General features: G+C 44.4%; 1 protein-coding gene across 8 annotated transcripts in view; it reads right to left on the bottom strand.

Moving 5' to 3' along the window:
* camsap2a (calmodulin regulated spectrin-associated protein family, member 2a) overlaps window positions 1-21,417 on the bottom strand; it is a 76,033-nt gene that overhangs the window by 37,629 nt on the left and 16,987 nt on the right. For 6 of the 8 annotated variants that reach the window (XM_052526394.1, XM_052526392.1, XM_052526402.1 and 3 more), the window contains exon 3: window positions 91-255. In XM_052526394.1, the coding sequence (XP_052382354.1) occupies window positions 91-255 (165 nt within the window). Of the gene's footprint in view, window positions 1-90; window positions 256-13,034; window positions 19,611-21,417 lie in introns of those variants that run through there. The other 2 variants (XM_052526416.1, XM_052526408.1) reach the window with 2 other exon arrangements.

The raw sequence follows: 21,417 nt of genomic DNA, 5'->3' as shown, positions 1-21,417 counted from the left end.
GTGTGTGTGTGTGTGTGTGTGTGTGTGTGTGTGTGTGTGTGTGTGTGTGTGTGTGTGTGTGTGTGCATTAAATGCCATGCAGATATCTACCTTGTTGATCCAGCTGGTCATGGCGTCCTCTGTGTCGTATGGGGTGTCGGCGTCTTCGTCGCTGTGGGAAGAGTACTGGAGGACGCACGCCACCACCTTCTCCAAGCTCACAGTCTCCACCGTGTACGCTGTCATCAGTGTGTCGATCACCGCCAGGTGGGCGCTCTGAAAGGGGACACAATAAACAGAAATTGAGCTCATTATGTACCGTGGAGTCATGGACCTCCTTCTAATATGGTTATGTAGCTTCCTTATTCCCTCTGCACTTGTCAAATTGGCTAACTGTTACCATGGCCCTAGACTTTTTTGGGGGGGCCAGGCACAGAAACACAAAGCAGCAAGGTAAAAACCTACACAAAGCATCAGTGTAAAAACCCAATTACCAGTGTGAAACCCCATATTGGAAAAACCCTATAAGAGTTTGGAATATGGTGGAATCTACAGAAGACCAGGCCTATCAGAAGGGTGTGGCCATCTATTGCCATCTTGATAAGACCTATCCAGATCTATCCAATCTACGAGGGGGCACAACAAGGATAGAGGAAAGGGAGTAGGTTATGGGAATGGAATTGAACCATGGAGTGCTATTCCTCCTCCACATATTGCCTGGCAGATCTGTCTCCAGTTGGCCGCTCCCCAGTGGCTGCTGCCCTGGAAACAGTTGGGTCCGTCCCTCGTTGTGCGACCCAATTAAATTTGTGTTCACGCACACTGACAGGGAGAGAGAGAGGGGCCTACACCAAGCCTGCAGCCTGAGTCAGGAGTTTAGAGTGTGTCTCTGTCTCAACCACAGACTGAAATAGAACAGTAATATAATGTACCTCTAAGGTCTCAACATCCCACTATATAATATTAATATCATCATTCCTATTCATATTGGTTCTAGGAAATATAGGATGCTGGTGACACGTTTAGAGTGCATAATAAAGCTGTTGAAGACTTAAATAAAGATGAATTACTATAATAAACACAAATTAAGAGGCACTACTTGCCCTGAGACATGGCTGTGTAGACTCATTAGAAGCCATATGCTGCCATGTTTTAGGGCAATGGCTACAGCAGGAGAATGTGGCGTATAGTACCCCGTCCCTACAGGCACTCCAAATGTCCGATCAGCTCAAGGGCTTGACTGATTATAGCCATGTGCAGAGGCCTTCAGTGGAGTACAAACCCGTCAGAAACACACACACGCTAAAAGCAGAAGCCGCCCACGCCAAGCCAACAATGGATTCCCCAATGAATACACAGAGGCAATATGAAAAGTGACTCACCCCCTCCCCCTCCCCGTCATACTGGTGTCCATGTGTACAGCTCTGGCTAAAAGTAGTGTACGTTCGGACTCTGTCATACAAGAGCAGTATCCTGAAAGCCTTATAATGACAAAGACACTGGCTACCCTGCAATTATGTTATTTTAAGTCCCTCTGCACTGTAGCCAGGTCATGGTAGCGTGCTAGGAATATGGGACCAAATACAACACTTTTGACAAATGTATTTTCAGAATCTTTAGGGGTGATACATGTCAATAATTTTGACCCCTACCTTTTTGAGAATATTTTGTATTACTTGTTTTTAAAAAATATCTTTCTCTGAGCAAATGTTCCTCTTTTTTTGCACAAAATATAGCTCAGTACACAGTCATTATTTCTCATCTTTATCAAGTGTCAATATTTTCAAACCCCTCTGTATACTATCTGGGATGATGCATTACACCATGTGGAAGCCAAATGAAACCACTCGGCGGCAAAGAGACTTGAGTCATGGGTTAGGATTGTGTTCATTAGGCACCAAATAGAAGAAAACAGACTGAAATAGGGAGGGGCTACTTGAATTTGTCCAATAAGAAACACTCATTTTTGTTTCCCATTGCAAAACATTTTCCGCTGTGTGCCCTAATGGAGATGTGGCATACTCAATACGGCTTCATTTCATGTTGGAAAAGTTTCTGTATAATGTATACCAGTGAATTTCCATATAAGGCCTAAATAGGGTTTGGAATAGTGGGGTAGGATTAGTCTGAGCCATATAGATTACGATTGAATCTAAACTGTTGGCTATGTAATCCCATTTTTCAGCAGCCATATGAAACAATGTTTAAGGTGAGTTTTGGGGGTAGGGTTACCTTATCCCATACCTATGATTAAGGGCAATTGCTGCTAACGCTAGCATTTCAATAAACTAACCTGAAAGCATTTCTATACGCAATCAGCACATGCTAACGCTAGTAGCCTTGCGGTAGCCTAGCCTACGCTCGCATCTGTAGCAGTTTGTTACTGACTGTGACACCCAGTGAGTGTACTGGCTAGCTATATAATTACACACCACTCCAACCTCGCAAACCAAACACCATTGGAGGACTTTAACCCCAACAGCATTTAATAACATACCGTGAAGACACTTTGCAATGCCCTCAATTTAGCCATCTAAACAGGAGGGCAACAACACACTACTCTTCACACACACCCCTCATTACCGAAGAGAGCACAGCGCAGTGAGAAATGAATCTGGCATGTCAAAACAAATTAACATCCCAGACCGGCCTCATCTGGAAAGGCCAAAGGAGCAATGTCATTTTTCAAAGGGCTTTTTCCCTTTGGTGCATCCAGTGGAAGGATATTGATTTTGATCTGCTTTGTCCCCTGCTGCTGAGACAAAATGACAACAATAAAGATATTATTATGTTGTAGAGAGTGTCTGGGATTGCTTGGGGGAATGTTGCTATCCGGTATGAATGGGATCATAAAAACTCCTGCGGTACTACTAAGGGTGGTATTACTATGTGTGCATCCAGAATGGGACCCTATTCCATATAGTGCACTCCTTTCCACTTAAAAGTAGTGCAATATGTAGGGGGGTAAGGTGCTATTTCAGACTGAGTCTATGACTTTTGCCCATTGAGATCAAGGGCAAGATTGTTTGAGTGACAGCCGAGCTGTTTACCTATGCTTTTAAGTGTTTACTTGGTAATACTGACACGTCACTACGAGCGTTACTGTTATGTGGACCCGTGACCCACAAGTCTCCTTGATCACAGCAGCTATGGAAACTGATATACAGTATATCCGGTAGTGATCTCATAGTAGGCTACATAAACCTATCTATCGTATTAAACAAACATAATGGAAAGCATATTGGGTCGTTCCACTTGATTTCAATCACTTTTTGACCGCACCCCTTTTGATTTAAACAAAACTTTCAATACATATTTGCCAATGGTAGATGTGGTCAGAAAGTGACTTTTTTGACCTGAGTGCTATAACATTTAGGAGATAGAAGTGCTGGAAGTGCTAGAAGTGCTCAAAGTTGATCCGTTTCGCATACCCCACGAGACATCCATGTCTTCATCACTAGAAAATAAAAATATCATTTAAAAGCTTACAAACAGGGTTGTCAAACTATTTTGTGTCTATTTATTTTTATTTTTTTAATTTAAATTTTTACCCCTTTTTCATGGTATCCAATTGTTGTAGTAGCTACTATCTTGTCTCATCGTTACAACTCCCATACGGGCTCGGGAGAGACGAAGGTTGAAAGTCATGCGTCCTCCGATACACAACCCAACCAGCCGTACTGCTTCTTAACACAGCTTGCATCCAACCCGGAAGCCAGCCGCACCAATGTGTCGGAGGGTACACCGTGCACCTGGCAACCTTGGTTAGCGCGCAATGCGCCCGGCCCACCACAGGAGTCGCTGGTGCACGATGAGACAAGGACATCCCTACCGACCAAGCCCTCCCTAACCCGGACGACGCTAGGCCAATTGTGCGTCGCCCCACGGACCTCCCGGTCGCAACCGGTTACGACAGAGCCTGGGCGCGAACCCAGGGACTCTGATGGCACAGCTGGCTCCCTTAACCACTGCCACACCCGGGAGGCACTATTTTGTGTCTCAATCCACCGCATCCGCTTGTGTCGGTGGCCGAGCTACAAAAGGTTTGTAGCGTCCGAATGGTTTGGCCTACAAACTTTTACACTCTATGGGAAGGGGAGACTCTCTGTTTTACTCTACGACCCTCACAAGTCACAAGTCACAAGTAATACAGGATTGATCTGAAGTCGGGTATGCTGATGTGCCAACTTCTGTCTATAGCTTCAGAATCGCAGTTTTGCTCTACGTGTCACGGGACTCATCTGAAAGTAGCCCATGCAAACTAATGGAAGTATGGAGTTATTTTTGTGGCAACATCTGACCCAGATGTGTACTTTTCTGCAGAGCTGTTTGTCTTCCAAATGGCTCATTTGGAAGGTATTGAAAGCAATGTAGACAACCCTCTATTGAAATCAGCTTAAACTGAGCACAAATGAGGGACAAATATGTACAGTCTCAGTCTCTTATGTAATCTGGGTGATACATAACAATGTTTAATTGTTTGATCAAACATTTGTTGCGTAAGAGGCTTGACCTGATTGTAACCTCCATTGGGAGAGCTGTAACCTGCTTGTGGAACATTAAGCTAGGGCCTTACACATCAAGCACTGACTGGCTCTCAAAGCACACTGTACCAGGATGAGGAAACAGTATCACAGTATGTACTGTACATAATATTGTCATTTAGCAAACGCTTTATCTATGGTGCTTGCGGTGTTGCAAGCACCATGCTCCAACCAGAGCCAAATATATATATATATATATTGGCTTCAACCAATTGAGCCATTGGAACCCACATTGTGCCGGTGCTTTCCAAACAGCGGGTAGCAGCCAGTCCCCCTTGAGCTGCTCCTAAACACTGAGTGGTTACTTACTTGAAACATGATTCAGTCTATTTGGGGACTCACCAGGAAATGTTAAAGTTTAGGTGATTCACGAGGCAAAAAAGTTGGGGCATCCTATGCAATGCGTGCAGAAAGCTGGCACTGACACTTAAACAGATCTATAATGCAGTGTGGGGATTCAATATTAACAACCAAAACTGATATAATATTGAAATAAGGACTGGTTTTAGAGCAGTCAAGACATGACTTGTCCATGTCCAAAGGCTCTCTCTCTGCCCGACGGGTTTCTAAAAATGGAATCCGTCCCATTCCAGGTAACCGTGGCAGTAGCCTCACGCCATCTCGACTCGACACAGAATAGCACTCAACATTGGATGTCTGCCGGACATCAGTATGGTAGGAAAAAGCTGTGCTATAGAAGGGGTTGTTTGTTTAGCCACTTAACGAATGAGTGTGCAATTATGGGGCAAAAACAGACAGGGTTGGCTTAGACTGCTGACACCGTGAACTATCTCTAATGTTTATTGAAAACATAAAAATTGATTTGCACAATGAGCACTTGTTTTCTCTCAAATACATTGCTACAGTTGTTGGTTAGCTACAGCTAGTATATTTGAGCCATATTAGCAGAGACGTGACATCAGTAAAAACACCTCAAAATGAGACATGGTATGAAGAAACAAGATAAAACTAGCTGAAACAAGCCACATATGATTCCCCACGTCAGCTTCTTGTCATCGTATCTAGCTATCTGGACATCCAGAATCACAACAACAGTCGGCCTTCTGCCCCAATGAAGCGCGCGCATTGGTTTTCGTGATGTTGTCAACTAACCCGTCTATTGGAAGGCTTGAAACTGCTAGTTTGAGAGTGGAAGAGGTTCGAACTGCTCAATACACTTTTATTTATAAATATATAGAGGAAAACAATATTATTCAATACAGCATCCCAATAATTCACTGTGAGAATCAAGAGTCTCACGAGTGGCGATACACTTCCCATAGAAGAGATTATAAAGAGCACTGAACGTCAATTTAATTTTGGAAGAATTCCACCACTGGGCATCCAAACTCTTTGTGGTATATAGATCTCTTTCGCTCTCTTTTTCCCTTTGAAATAGATGGAATGGATCCTTTGAGAGAGTGCCCAGATGCAGGCAGACACACATACTCGTGTACACACACATACACACACACACACACACACACACTCTGCAGGAAATTGGCCCACTGTGAGAGACAGGAGAAGACCAGCGGGCAGGATTGTTCCTTTCTAGTGTATACGAGTAGACAAGGCCTTCAGTGAGGGTTTTATAACCATTTGGGTAACATGGTTCATCTGTGCATCTCAAGAACACATTTGCCTACTTAGCTAAAGCAGCCTATCAGCTTTGAGAACCAACATCACACAAGAATAGTTGACCAAACATCCTAAATTACAGTTGGAAGGTCCACAGTGCCAAAGTGAACCGAAAGGAGAATAGTGTGTGTTATCTAAAAGCATGCTGTTCAACGAGTCCCAACCTTTTCATGTCCATCCTTTGTAATAAGATACATTTGAGGAAATCTTCCCTGATCTAGCAAAAATCCTCTACTCTGATTTCAATAGAGTGACGTGAAAATGAGATTTTTCCATAATCTCCTGGCTAGGTACTACAACCAGCTTAGCCTACTGCGGTATTACTATGAATCAAACAAAAGCTTTAACAATGAAAGACTATAGTTCTCTCTAGGTACCAACAGATCATGAAGGAAGAAATTGTCAAATACTACATTACAGTAACATGATGTTAGCTACTGGAATTCTGTCTTTGAAATTCCAGGTAATTATGCATTTTACCACTTCCTTCTTCAGCATGAGGATTTTTAGAGAGAGACAGTTAGGTATATCAAACAGCTACTATCAGGATTTTCCATTATGACAGCACAAGTCAAGTTCCATTCCGGTCTTGGTGCCACACTACAACCAAACCTTCATCTCCGGTGCCATACTCTTTATGTTATCTGGCTCTGAAACCTGGCATTGTTCGTTATCCATAAATGGAAATCTTGAAAAAGACAGGTTCTATTGAACAAGTTCAGGTATCCATGCTTCCCACTTGAAAACGTTTCCTTCCATTTGGTGTTTATTGTGACAAAAAAAGACTCCTTTCACTCAGGGGCGACGCCACGGCAGGGCCTGGCAGGACATCTGTAGACAGTATCATGGTTTTGAAATTGTAAGATTTCAAAACCCTGCCTAGAGAGTAGTCATTAAAAAGTCCATGCAACTTCCTATGTGACTTGTTCAGTGGCGATTTTAGCATGTAAATCTTGGTGGGGTAAAACATTTATAAAAATGAGATGCATGCCTGCAACGCCACTACACAACACAACACAACAGAATACATTAATTGCACTATAACGGTGACAAACGGTGCCCTACATAATGTTGTCACAACAGCAGAGCTTTATTTTCAGCACCATGGAGTGAATCCTTACTACCGCTGCACCTGAATCCTGTCTGTCAGTGAAACAGTTCATTCAGTTCATTTACTGCCTTTTTTAAACCATAGCTGATATGGCTGAATTGCTCAAACAGATGTGGTTTCTACTGACAATTGATATGTACAGACTATGGCATAACGACAAACGGATTACGACAAGCGGATAAAAGGCCATCCGTAATTTCGATAAAGACATTCCTGACCGAGCTAGGACGGTCGTAGTCAACATAACTATTTGTTCAGCACTTTTGAAATGTACAGCAACAGAATTCTGAACACAGGCGTTCTTACAGTGTTCTCCATGTACACCAAATCAGAACTGTAGGATACGAGGATTCCGGTTCCGGTTGGAGCGAGCGGTCGCATTCGCACTTCGCTCTGCAGGTTGTATAACTTTTTCATTACATTTCATTATAGTACAACGGTTGATTTGTCTAATCTTAGCAATTCTTCTTAGCTAGCTACATAGCCGTCCTTGTATCAGAGATAATTGCATAATTATCGTATTTCGTCGCCCTAACGTAGCCTTCACTGCTATTCGCCCAGGAGCTAGCAAACGCTAGCTAACGCACACAGATTAGCATCACTGTAGTGCTATTCACTCAACTGTACGACTTGATTAGTTTACTGTTAGCTAGCTACATAATCTTAGCCATTCTTCTTAGCTAGCTACATAGCCGTCCTTGTATCAGAGATAATTGCATTAATTATCGTATTTCGTATTTCGTCGCCCTACGTAGCCTTCACTGCTATTCGCCCAGGAGCTAGCAACGCTAGCTAACGCACACAGATTAGCATCACTGTAGTGCTATTCACTCAACTGTACGACTTGATTAGTTCAGTGTTAGCTAGCTACATAGCTGTCTTTGTTTCCAAGATAATTGTGTAGTTTAGTGTGTGTAGCCTTGGAGTGATTATCTTAATTCACTGAGGTTCGCTAGCCAGCTATTTGTCGTCCTTAACGTAGGAGACTCTGCTAGCTAGCCAACAGCTAACAGCTAGCCAACGTCTACTGAATAGAACCCAACAACCCGGTCGCATTCACAGGTAGTATCACATTTTTCATTTCATTACAGTACAACGGTTTGATTTGTTTGATCGTAGCTAGCTACTTAGCTAGCTACATAGCCGTCTTTGTTTCAAAGATAATTGTGTAGTCTAGACCGATTTCCTAGGTTAGCTAGCCAGCTATTGTCGTTCTTTTAACTCAACGTAACGTAAACAACACTGCTAGCTAGCCAGCTAGCCCCCGAACAGCAGCACTGTAGAAATTATTACACTCAACGGAACGACTTGATTAGTGTAGTGTCAACAACGCAGCTACTGCCAGCTAGCCTACTTTAGCAGTACTGTATCATCTTAATCATTTTAGTCAATAAGATTCTTGCTACGTAAGCTTAACTTTCTGAACATTCGAGACGTGTAGTCCGCTTGTCATTCCAATTTCCTTGCATTAGCGTAGCCTTTTCTGTAGCCTGTCAACTATGTGTCTGTCTATCCCTGTTCTCTCCTCTCTGCACAGACCATACAAACGCTCCACACCGCGTGGCCGCGTCCACCCTAACCTGGTGGTCCCAGCGCGTACGACCCACGTGGAGTTCCAGGTCTCTGGTAGCCTCTGGAACTGCCAATCTGCGGCCAACAAGGCAGAGTTCATCTCAGCCTATGCCTCCCTCCAGTCCCTTGACTTCTTGGCACTGACGGAAACATGGATCACCACAGATAACACTGCTACTCCTACTGCTCTCTCCTCGTCCGCCCACGTGTTCTCGCACACCCCGAGAGCTTCTGGTCAGCGGGGTGGTGGCACCGGGATCCTCATCTCTCCCAAGTGGTCTTTCTCTCTTTCTCCCCTTACCCATCTGTCTATTGCCTCCTTTGAATTCCATGCTGTCACAGTTACCAGCCCTTTCAAGCTTAACATCCTTATCATTTATCGCCCTCCAGGTTCCCTCGGAGAGTTCATCAATGAGCTTGATGCCTTGATAAGCTCCTTTCCTGAGGACGGCTCACCTCTCACAGTTCTGGGCGACTTTAACCTCCCCACGTCTACCTTTGACTCATTCCTCTCTGCCTCCTTCTTTCCACTCCTCTCCTCTTTTGACCTCACCCTCTCACCTTCCCCCTACTCACAAGGCAGGCAATACGCTTGACCTCATCTTTACTAGATGCTGTTCTTCCACTAACCTCATTGCAACTCCCCTCCAAGTCTCCGACCACTACCTTGTATCCTTTTCCCTCTCGCTCTCATCCAACACTTCCCACACTGCCCCTACTCGGATGGTATCGCGCCGTCCCAACCTTCGCTCTCTCTCCCCCGCTACTCTCTCCTCTTCCATCCTATCTTCTCTTCCCTCTGCTCAAACTTTCTCCAACCTATCTCCTGATTCTGCCTCCTCAACCCTCCTCTCCTCCCTTACTGCATCCTTTGACTCCCTATGTCCCCTATCCTCCAGGCCGGCTCGGTCCTCCCCTCCCGCTCCGTGGCTCGACGACTCATTGCGAGCTCACAGAACAGGGCTCCGGGCAGCCGAGCGGAAATGGAGGAAAACTCGCCTCCCTGCGGACCTGGCATCCTTTCACTCCCTCCTCTCTACATTTTCCTCCTCTGTCTCTGCTGCTAAAGCCACTTTCTACCACTCTAAATTCCAAGCATCTGCCTCTAACCCTAGGAAGCTCTTTGCCACCTTCTCCTCCCTCCTGAATCCCCCCCTCCCTCCTCCCTCTCTGCAGATGACTTCGTCAACCATTTTGAAAAGAAGGTCGATGACATCCGATTCTCGTTTGCTAAGTCAAACGACACTGCTGGTTCTGCCCACACTGCCCTACCCTATGCTCTGACCTCTTTCTCCCCTCTCTCTCCAGATGAAATCTCGCGTCTTGTGACGGCCGGCCGCCCAACAACCTGCCCGCTTGACCCTATCCCCTCCAGACCATTTCCGGAGACCTTCTCCCTTACCTCACTTCGCTCATCAACTCATCCCTGACCGCTGGCTACGTCCCTCCCGTCTTCAAGAGAGCGAGAGTTGCACCCCTTCTGAAAAAACCTACACTCGATCCCTCCGATGTCAACAACTACAGACCAGTATCCCTTCTCTCTTTTCTCTCCAAAACTCTTGAGCGTGCCGTCCTTGGCCAGCTCTACCGCTATCTCTCTCAGAATGACCTTCTTGATCCAAATCAGTCAGGTTTCAAGACTAGTCATTCAACTGAGACTGCTCTTCTCTGTATCACGGAGGCGCTCCGCACTGCTAAAGCTAACTCTCTCTCCTCTGCTCTCATCCTTCTAGACCTATCGGCTGCCTTCGATACTGTGAACCATCAGATCCTCCTCTCCACCCTCTCCGAGTTGGGCATCTCCGGCGCGGCCCACGCTTGGATTGCGTCCTACCTGACAGGTCGCTCCTACCAGGTGGCGTGGCGAGAATCTGTCTCCTCACCACGCGCTCTCACCACTGGTGTCCCCCAGGGCTCTGTTCTAGGCCCTCTCTTATTCTCGCTATACACCAAGTCACTTGGCTCTGTCATAACCTCACATGGTCTCTCCTATCATTGCTATGCAGACGACACACAATTAATCTTCTCCTTTCCCCTTCTGATGACCAGGTGGCGAATCGCATCTCTGCATGTCTGGCAGACATATCAGTGTGGATGACGGATCACCACCTCAAGCTGAACCTCAGCAAGACGGAGCTCCTCTTCCTCCCGGGGAAGGACTGCCCGTTCCATGATCTCGCCATCACGGTTGACAACTCCATTGTGTCCTCCTCCCAGAGCGCTAAGAACCTTGGCGTGATCCTGGACAACACCCTGACGTTCTCAACTAACATCAAGGCGGTGTCCCGTTCCTGTAGGTTCATGCTCTACAACATCCGCAGAGTACGACCCTGCCTCACACAGGAAGCGGCGCAGGTCCTAATCCAGGCACTTGTCATCTCCCGTCTTGATTACTGCAACTCGCTGTTGGCTGGGCTCCCTGCCTGTGCCATTAAACCCCTACAACTCATCCAGAACGCCGCAGCCCGTCTGGTGTTCAACCTTCCCAAGTTCTCTCACGTCACCCCGCTCCTCCGCTCTCTCCACTGGCTTCCAGTTGAAGCTCGCATCCGCTACAAGACCATGGTGCTCGCCTACGGAGCTGTGAGGGGAACGGCACCTCAGTACCTCCAGGCTCTGATCAGGCCCTACACCCAAACAAGGGCACTGCGTTCATCCACCTCTGGCCTGCTCGCCTCCCTACCACTGAGGAAGTACAGTTCCCGCTCAGCCCAGTCAAAACTGTTCGCTGCTCTGGCCCCCCAATGGTGGAACAAACTCCCTCACGACGCCAGGACAGCGGAGTCAATCACCACCTTCCGGAGACACCTGAAACCCCACCTCTTCAAGGAATACCTAGGATAGGGTAAGTAAGGGTAAGTAATCCTTCTCCCCCCTTCTCCCCCCCCCAACAAGATTTAGATGCAAGTGGCTGTTCCACTGGTTGTCATAAGGTGTATGCACCAATTTGTAAGTCGCTATGGATAAGAGCGTCTGCTAAATGACTTAAATGTAAATGTAATGTAAATGTAAATAAAAGGGACATATAAGCAGACAATGAAAGCTCTTCAAATATTCAATGATTACTATTCTCTAAAACAGGCTATAGGCTACATGTGCACCACCAAGTCGGAACAGCAGTCTAAGTTATGAAGGGGAAAGTTATCAAATAATTAGGGCGAGTGTTGGGTGGTGTACGTTTGGGGTGATGTACGTTTCCTTCAACAATCAGTCTTCCAGATAGATGACACAGACACAAGAACCTTGGTATAAAACTCTTTAGTAATAAAATGCAATTGCAGACAGAGATTCACGTACAGAATACCTCAGTAGTCTATAGTAAAGATCTGTGTGGTGAAACAGGAGACAACACTCTTTATACTAGTTGGTGTAGACAACCTACCGTCAATCATACCTTAACATTGTTGCATTGGATTAGATACAAAGTATCTAAGAAGAGAAAAACATGTCTAGACTGTGGTTTCTCACTTCACTATCTTGGCCTTGAGGCTGCGTGACTACACCTGACCCCCAGGGTAACCCCCAACATCCCCCCTTTGAGACTACCTAGTCTCATATAACCATGTACAGAAATCGACGTTAGGCATCTGGAAATGTTAACCATTCGCATATAGGTAGTATAGTAATCATCCTCTGGGTCAGTGGCATCATAGTATTCATCATAGGAGGCAGGTAAAGCCAATACCTTTAAACCAGGCATGGTCTGTCTCTGCCATTGGTCTACTCATTGAACCAAACAAAACTCTCATGGATTTGGGTTTAGACAAAACAACAACAAAAAATTAACACTGCAGTCCCGTTTGGAGCCACTTTACAACCTACGTCTCGAACAAACTTTACCCACGTGTTGACAGGGCAGGCTTCACCCACACAAACAAGTAGTTTGGATAGAGCCAACATAGTCAACCACCAATGACCACATGCTGTCGTCTTCCCTCTCTTATACCCCCTAAGGGTTTGTTTATTTACAACATAACCTTGCTGATCATGTAAAATAGTTGGTTCTTCAGGGATTAGTTATTGCCCTTCATCTTTTTCAAGTCTTTGGTCTCAACTCACATCTGCTTCTGCATTTTGCTTCAGGCTGCGTCTGGCTCCACCCTCTCCTGTGGGCTAAACACCTTCTGGCAATGGGACAGGTGGTGCCAGCCGGACCTTTCCTGAACTGCCGTTGATGTTTACATGGTTACCTTGAATGGCCCCCTCCATCTTGGCTGGTTCCATTTTCTCTTGTGGACCCGGATTTTGACCCAGTCTCCAATCTCCACAGGCAGGCAGTCGGGGTCCTCAACTGGTACCTCCTCCTGAGCTTTCCTAGTGTGAGAGTGGAGAGATCTGACAATAGTAGTTAGCTCTTTCATGTACTCCAAGTGTTCTACTTCAGCTAGAGTGAGGTCTATTTGTGTATCAGTCATGGGTCTGTGTGCGGGAACATTCATGGGTCTTCTTTTCAACATTTCATGTGGTGTAACACCCCTAACCTTTATTAACACTACTGCACATTTTCATTAACACCAGCGGTAAACAGATTTCTTGGTGGAGTGGCATGCCTTAGCTAACACTTGTTTAATAGATTGGTTAGCTCTCTCGGTAACCCCATTACTCTGGGAGTGGTAGATGGACAAAAACTTCTGGTCCACTCCCATCATTATGGCTACCTGCTTCACTACATCACCAGTGAAGTGGGTACCATTGTCTGCAGATAAAACCTCTGGAACACCAAATCGAGGTATTATCTCCCACACTAGTAGCTTTGCTACTGTCTTAGCATCACAGTATGTGGTGGGAAATGCCTCCACCCACCTGGTGAACCTGTCAATAAGGACTAAACAGTACCTTGTCCTTTCTTTTCTTTCTGCAAGATCTATAAAATCCATGGCAAGATGGACAAATGGTCCTCTTGGCGTAGGGAAATTACCTAGTTTCAGAGGTGCTCCTTTGGCAATGTTAAATTGCATGCACGTAGCACATTGAAACAGAAACTGTTTCACATGCTGAGTCAAATTTGGACAAAACCAATCCAAAGAAACTGCCTCTATCATATCCCCCCCTTCACAAATGGGCCATACCATGGGCCACTTGGTAAACAGAGGCGATAAGACAAGTCTGTCTCCAAATTTTTGAAACAGGGTCAAGCTGTTGCCATACCAAATGAAAACCAACATCCAAAGCCTGTTTAGACGCCAAATCATCAGTGTCTTTCCCAACAGTAGCAGAGAAGAACATGGAGTGGCTATGAGATTTGGAGGCAGCCAATTTAGCAGCCTCATCTGCCATGGCGTTACCCATACTCACAAAATCGTTCCCCCCAGTGTGAGCAGCAACCTTCACAATAGCTAAAGCAGAGGGCAGCACCATAGCCTCCAAATGATCTAAAACCATAGTTCTATTATGAATAGGAATTACACAAGCATTGTGAAACCCCCTACTCCTCCAGACAAAGGAGAGACAAATCCCTATTGCATAAGCAGAATCAGAATTTTTTTTAACCCTTTTCCCTTCTCCCATTTTACAGGCAGTAGTTGTGCCAAAAGTTCAGCCTGTTGAGCTGAGAAAGTATCTGGTAATGGTTGTTGTATGTGAGTGGTTCTATCAACTGTCACAATACCAAACCCTGCAAGTTTCTTCCCTGTAGTTTGATCCATATATGCAGAAACGTCAACAAAAAGCTCCAAGTCAGCATCAGTCAGGCCAGTGTCAGAGAGGTCAGGCCCAGCCTTCATTGGTGTGGGATCCACTGTCGCTGCACTGCTTTTGGTTGAATCTGTCATGGTGACCTGTGATTTTGTTTTAATCAGGTTCTATGTAATGTGGACTGAGTGACTTATCTGTATGGTACTGAATAAAAACCCAGTTCTATCCCCGTATACAGGTAGTAGAACGTAACATAGGATGATATACCCAACACAGTTCTATTTCCTCTAAACCCTCTTCTTTAGTATCACTACATTTATTCACTAACCACGCTCCTGTAAATGGTTCCACATATGTGTGGTAAATAACCACAATTGGTTGCTGTTTTCTCAATGACATTCAATCCAGCATTGAAAAAAGGCGCAAGTTTAAGTTTGTTCTAGTCCTACCTGAAAGAGTCTGACCACAAGTCAGAAAACACTATGATGACACACCCACTGCGTTCAATGGATCCTTTGTAACTGAAAGTAATGATATTACATTACTGAGTTTGGGTAATCCAAACGTACGTTACTGATTACAATTTTGGACAGGTAACTAGTAACTGTAACAGATTACATTTAGAAAGTAACCTGCCCAACCCTGACTGCTGTGTAGTAGTAACCGTTACACTCACTGAACAAATACCCCCACAGCATTCCCCATTTATTCCAGTATGCACAAATATTTTATAAACCTGAATTTAAATGGAACTTTCAATATACACATAGCAGATAAGGACAACAGCTGCATCTAAGAATGTACACCACCATCTCAAAAACAGCACAATGTCATTAACTACTTTGTAATGATGTATGGCTAGCAGACAACATTCAAGTCTTAATAGAGAAGACCTACTTATACCTAACCGTACATACCCTGTCATACATATCCTAGCAGCACCCCTTATAGCACAGATAGAGCAACAGAGAAACCATATACAGTGGTTCCCCCTTTAAAAGTTGCGAGCTTACACCGCTTAGAAGTACCCGGCGTCACAGCTTCATTGCTCCAGACCACCACAAGGAGGAGTTAGAGCACTCATTATGCATTTGGGCCCCAAGGTTTTTACATGACCAACCATATTGAGTGGTTCCAATGACGAATTTGACATGAGCCACCCCTCCTTGGTGACTTTCCTCAGCAAATATGGCTGACAAAACATTACGGGGAAGCAAATGTAAGTAGTTATAACGTCATATCGAGTCAAGCAAAACACTTACAATTGAGAGGAATATGTTAGTTAATGTAGAGACAAACGATTGTGCATATTTTTTTGTCATAAAGTTAATCTACGAAAATCGCTATTTAGCAAAAAACAATTCTGTCATATCCAATACCAGGTATTGGCCTGACAAGACGGCTGAGGGAGTCTGATGAGGCGCTAATGTGCTAGTAGCGTCCATTGTGCAGGTAGTGTCCACCCGCTCTGAGACCAAGAAGTAGTTGTTTCCCTTGCTCTGTGAGGGCTATGGTTTTTGTGGAGCGATATTTGTAATGCAGGTTTGTGAGTGTGAAGTGTTGTTGTGCAGAGGGTCCCAGGTTCCTGCCAAGTGAGGGAGAGGGACGGAACCTACTCTGTTACAAATGTATAGCCTTAGTTAAACTTTCACAAACAACCAAACTACAGCTATAATGACAGACAAGCTAGGAAAATAAGGGTCTTCCTAACTTAACAACATTTTTCAAAAACCAAAAAATACTTTCCTTCCCATATCAGCAAAACCGTTAGGAATGGTTACAGTAGAGCTGCTAATTCATTGGTATTCTTCACAAACACAGCAAACCAGAAAGCCTTGACAGAGAGCAGAAAAAGTTCTGGATCCAGCCTCAGCAACTTCTCCTATGTAGAGCTTAGCATCCATCCTTTCATCCCTAGACAGAATTGTCAAGCTCTGCCCCATTGTCTTTCCCACTGCTAACTCTCCTTCAACATGGCATGAGGAATGCTGGGTTACAATTCAAATAAAGTAAGCTCTTTCAAAATATTTTGAATGCAGGCCTACTGTATCTTTGGTGTATCTAATTGTAGCTTTGGTGTATCTAATTGTAGACTTGAGTCTGTCCTATGGACACCGTAGAACTGGTTTAACGCAAAGTAAAAAACCCTTTGGGAGAGTCCAATGGTTTTGAAATCATACAAAGAGATATTGTGACAATATAAATAATGTACTAGAGTACCGTAATTTCCGGACTATAAGCCGCTACTTTATTCCCACACTTTGAACCTCGCGGTTTATACAATGACGCGAATTTATGGATTTTTCCCGCTTTCACAAGATTCATGCCGCCAAAAAACTGAGCACCGTCACATGACGTAAATCGAGCGCGCTCAAACTTCCCATCATTCTGATTACGGTAGTCATTTTGTCACCCTCATCATGGCAAAGACACGGAGAAATGCATATGATGCAGCTTTCAAGTTGAAGGTGATAAATCTGGCTGTTGGAAAAGGAAATAGAGCTGCTGCATGGGAGCTTGGCCTTAATGAGTCGATGATAAGACGTTGGAAACAGCAGCGTGAGGAACTGACTCAGTGCAGAAAGACAACAAAAGCTTTCAGAGGGAAGAAAAGCAGATGGCCCAAAGTATTTGCAGCCACTCGACATCAGTGTAAATCGTGCATTTAAGGTGGCGCTCCATGTTCAGTGGGAGGCTTGGATGACAAGTGGGGAGAAATCCTTCACTAAAACGGGCCGCAGGCGAAGAGCATCTTATGGTCAAGTCTGCCAGTGGGTCCTGACAGCGTGGAGCATTGTCAAAAAATCCACTATCATCAACAGGTTTCGAAAGGCTGGACTGCTGCGTGTTGAAGGGGCAGCATGAGCTCAGCGGGGTATTTGCCTCCGGATGAAAGTGACGAGAGCGACAATGAAAACGATCCAACATCGGATGAAGCAATTCTGAGGCTATTCAACTCTGACACCGAAGGAGATGACTTCAGTGGTTTCAGTGCACAGGAGGAGGAAGATAGTGACCAATGACTTTCTTGGTAGGCTACTGTTTTAATTTTTGTTACAAGCCGTGTTTCGTTAAAGCCTATTTATTTTTGTTACAAGCCGTGTTTCGTTTAAAGGCTGTGTAAAGTTCATTTGTTTCAATGTACTGGTAGGCACCTGCGGCTTATAGACATGTGCGGCTTATTTATGTACAAAATACATATTTTTTAATAATTCAGTGGGTGCGGTTTATATTCAGGTGGGCTTAATATTCCAGCAATCACGGTATGTCCAAAAGCAGAACACGTTGCTCAAATGTAGCAATGACCTTGATCTACAGCTGTTGGTCATCATATGACGTGTAGGCTATAATGCACGTCATTACAGTAACATGCTAGATTTAGACCGGACATGAGTTTGTGTATGTGTGCGTGTGTGTATACCATAAGTGTGTGAGTGGCAGGAAATGTACATTATGTGTGTACCATAAGTGTTTATGAGCACCAGAGTACCGTTGAAGTTCACATACACATTTAACATACATTTACATTTAAGTCATTTAGCAGACGCTCTTATCCAGAGCGACTACACCTTAGCCAAATACATTTAAACTCAGTTGTTCACACTTCCTGACAAAATTCCTTGTTTTAGGTCAGTTAGGATCACCACTTTATTTTAAGAATGTGAAATGTCAGAATAATAGTAGAGAGAAGTATTTATTTCAGCTTTTATTTCTTTCATTACATTCCCAGTGGCTCAGAAGTTTACATACACTCAATTATTATTTGGTAGCATTGCCTTTAAATTGTTTAACTTGGGTCAAACGTTAAAGGTAGCCTTCCACAAGCCTCCCACAATAAGTTGGGTGAATTTTGGCCCATTCCGCCTGACAGAGCTGGTGTAACTGAATCAGGTATGTAGGCCTCCTTGCACGCACACGCTTTTTCAGTTCTGCCCAAAACATTTCTATAGGATGAGGTCAGGGCTTTGTGATGGCCACTCCAATACCTTGACTTTGTTGTCCTTAAGCCATTTTGCCACAACTTTGGAAGTATACTTGGGTTCATTGTCCATTTGGAAGACCCATTTGCCACCAAACTTTAACTTCCTGACTGATGTCTTGAGATGTTGCTTCAATATATCCACATAATTTTCCTTTCTCATGATGCCATCTATTTTGTAGAAGTGCACCAGTCCCTCCTGCAGCAAAGCACCCCCACAACATGATGCTGCCACCCCCGTGCTTCACGGTTGGGATGGTGTTCTTTGGTTTGCAACCCTCCCCCTTTTTCCTCCAAACATAACAATGGTCATTATGGCCAAACAGTTCTATTTTCTTTCATCAGACCAGAGGACATTACTCCAAAAAGTACTTTATTTGTCCCCATGTGCAGTTGCAAACCGTAGTCTGGCTTTTTTTATGGCGGTTTTGGAGCAGTGGTTTCTTCCTTGCTGAGCGGCCTTTCAGGTGATGACTGTGGATATAGATACTTTTGTACCTGTTTCCTCCAGCATCTTCACAAGATCCTTTGCTGTTGTTCTGGAATTGTTGATTTGCACTTAACGCACCGAAGTACGTTCATCTCTAGGAGACAGAACGCATCTCCTTCCTGAGCGGTATGACGGCTGTGTGGTCCCATGGTGTTTATACTTGCATACTATTGTTTGTACAGATGAACGTGGTACTTTCAGGCATTTGGAAATTGCGCCGAAGGATGAACCAGACTTGTGGAGGTCTTTTCTGAGGTCTTGGCTGATTTCTTTTGATTTTTCCCATAATGTCAAGCAAAGAGGCACTGAGTTCGAAGGTAGGCCTTGAAATACATCCACATGTACACCTCCAATTGACTCAAATTATGTCAATTAGCGTATCAGAAGATTCTAAAGCCATGACATCATTTTCTGTAATTGTTCAAGCTGTTTAAAGGCACAGTCAGACTGTTATGTTATGTAAACTTCTGACCAACTGGAATTGTGATACAGTGTTGTTTACAGTCTGTTGGAAAAATGACTTGTGTCATGCACAAAGTAGATGTCCTAACTGACTTGCCAAAACTATAGTTTGTTAACAAGAAATTTGTGGAGTGGTTGAAGAATGAATTTTTATGACTCGAACCTCAGTGTATGGAAACTTCCGACTTCAACTGTATGTGTGTGTATACCATAAGTGAGTAACACAGCATGTGGATGTGTGGGTGGGAGGCAGCTGCAATTTGTAGTGAGTGTCTTCAGATGTGTGAGTCCATCACAGAATCAAAGAAAGGAGTGAGCGACAGAATCAAAGAAAGGAGGGAGCGACAGAGAGAGAGAGAGAGAGAGAGCTGCATTGCAGAGAATTTCTGTTTGCCAGACGAGCAGAACATACAGTCAAATCTGTTTAATGTGCAATATCCCATTACATAAGAGATCACAGCATCACACAGCAGATGAAGACAACAGCTGCATCTACAAATGTAACACCACCTCTCAGAAACAACGCAATGTCACTAACTACTTTGTGATGTATGGGTATAGTACACAAAACACAAGTCCTACAAAGAACATCTATTTGATGCAATAACTAGCTGACACAATACACAACCAAGTAAACTGGATTACAAATATATTTGTCTCTTTCTTTATTCCTCTGTTGTATAAAAAAAACTGTCCCCTGGGTAAAACATTAGGAAAACTATCCCTTTAAAAACATTTTCACACTTGTGGTGACAGATCCTTGCCTTCAGCTCTCCACACAGACAATCTTTAAATAGACTCTTACTTAAATAACAGATGCTGCTCAATCTCCTGAGTTGACATTTCAATGCTGCAGCCACACACCTTTGCAATCTATACACATTACAATGTCTCCACAGTACGTACCGGTAGACAACAATACAGGTGAGTCAGTCTTTTGGACTGCTGTGGATTGATGTGTTTCCACTATTCAATCAGTAGAGAATGGGGATTTCCGCGGGACTACAATTTCAGAATTGCTTATTTGTTCTGAACAGTCCCCTGAAGGTGTTGTCTAGTTGCCGGTTTCTCCCTGGGATGTCGCAGAGGACGTTTTAGCACGTTCTTGGGACGTTGTGTCATGGTCCCCTGGAAGTTTTTGTCTATTTCCCAGTTTGCCCCTGGGACATCCCTGGAGACGTTTTTAGGACGTTCCTGAGACGCTGTGTCATGGCCACCTGGACATTCTTGGGACGTTGTGTCATGGTCCCCTGGAGGTTTTTGTCACGTGATGGTTCCAGGTGTCCCAAAAAGAAGGTTAAAAGAAGGTGTTTACTTCAAAGAGTTTGCATTGACTTCTCTCCCCATAGGAATACATTGCCTGCACCCCTAAATTCAACTGACTACATTCAAATGACTACATTCAACCCTGTGTAGATCGTAGATCAGTCAATTCTTAACTTAAAGACTTAGAAACTTACAGAATCCTGAGTTTTATGTCAATCAAGACATGTGTTTACTTATAGCTTCCTGTGCCAACCGGAAGTGCCTTTAATTGGGTCACACTGTCTGTTTTGAAGGGTTAAAAAAGTCACATCTTTCCTAAACTTCATATGTGTGACTAGGTAACCCTCATGAACTGTAAATCAGTCATTTCTCCCAACAGATGTCAAAGAAAAGCTCTCACACGCACACACAGCAAGGATGGAGTTAAAAAGTGCGGTGCTTAAAGACACAGAGAGCAGGCAATGGCATTACCATAATCTCTAGGCCGTGCCGAGTTCAACGAGATATCCCGCTTGACCGTAGCTCGCTCGGTCTAAGCGCAGCGACCATTAGAAAAGTAGGCCCAAAATGAAGCCTGCCCCACAACGTCATTTGCTTTTGGGTGACAGAGAGAGAACCGTGAGGGTGAGAAGCACAATTCGACCTCTTTTACGTTCCCAAGGTCCTCCCGATCCGTGCAAGCCTAACCTTGACCGTGTGGCATTAACCCTTAATAGTTAAAAGAAGGTGTTTACTTCAAAGA

The sequence above is a fragment of the Oncorhynchus keta genome, chromosome 1 (assembly GCF_023373465.1).
Source record: "Oncorhynchus keta strain PuntledgeMale-10-30-2019 chromosome 1, Oket_V2, whole genome shotgun sequence".
Lineage (NCBI taxonomy): Eukaryota > Metazoa > Chordata > Actinopteri > Salmoniformes > Salmonidae > Oncorhynchus > Oncorhynchus keta.
The sequence above is the reverse complement of the archived record's forward strand: the minus strand, read 5'-3'. Positions and strand labels throughout refer to the sequence as shown.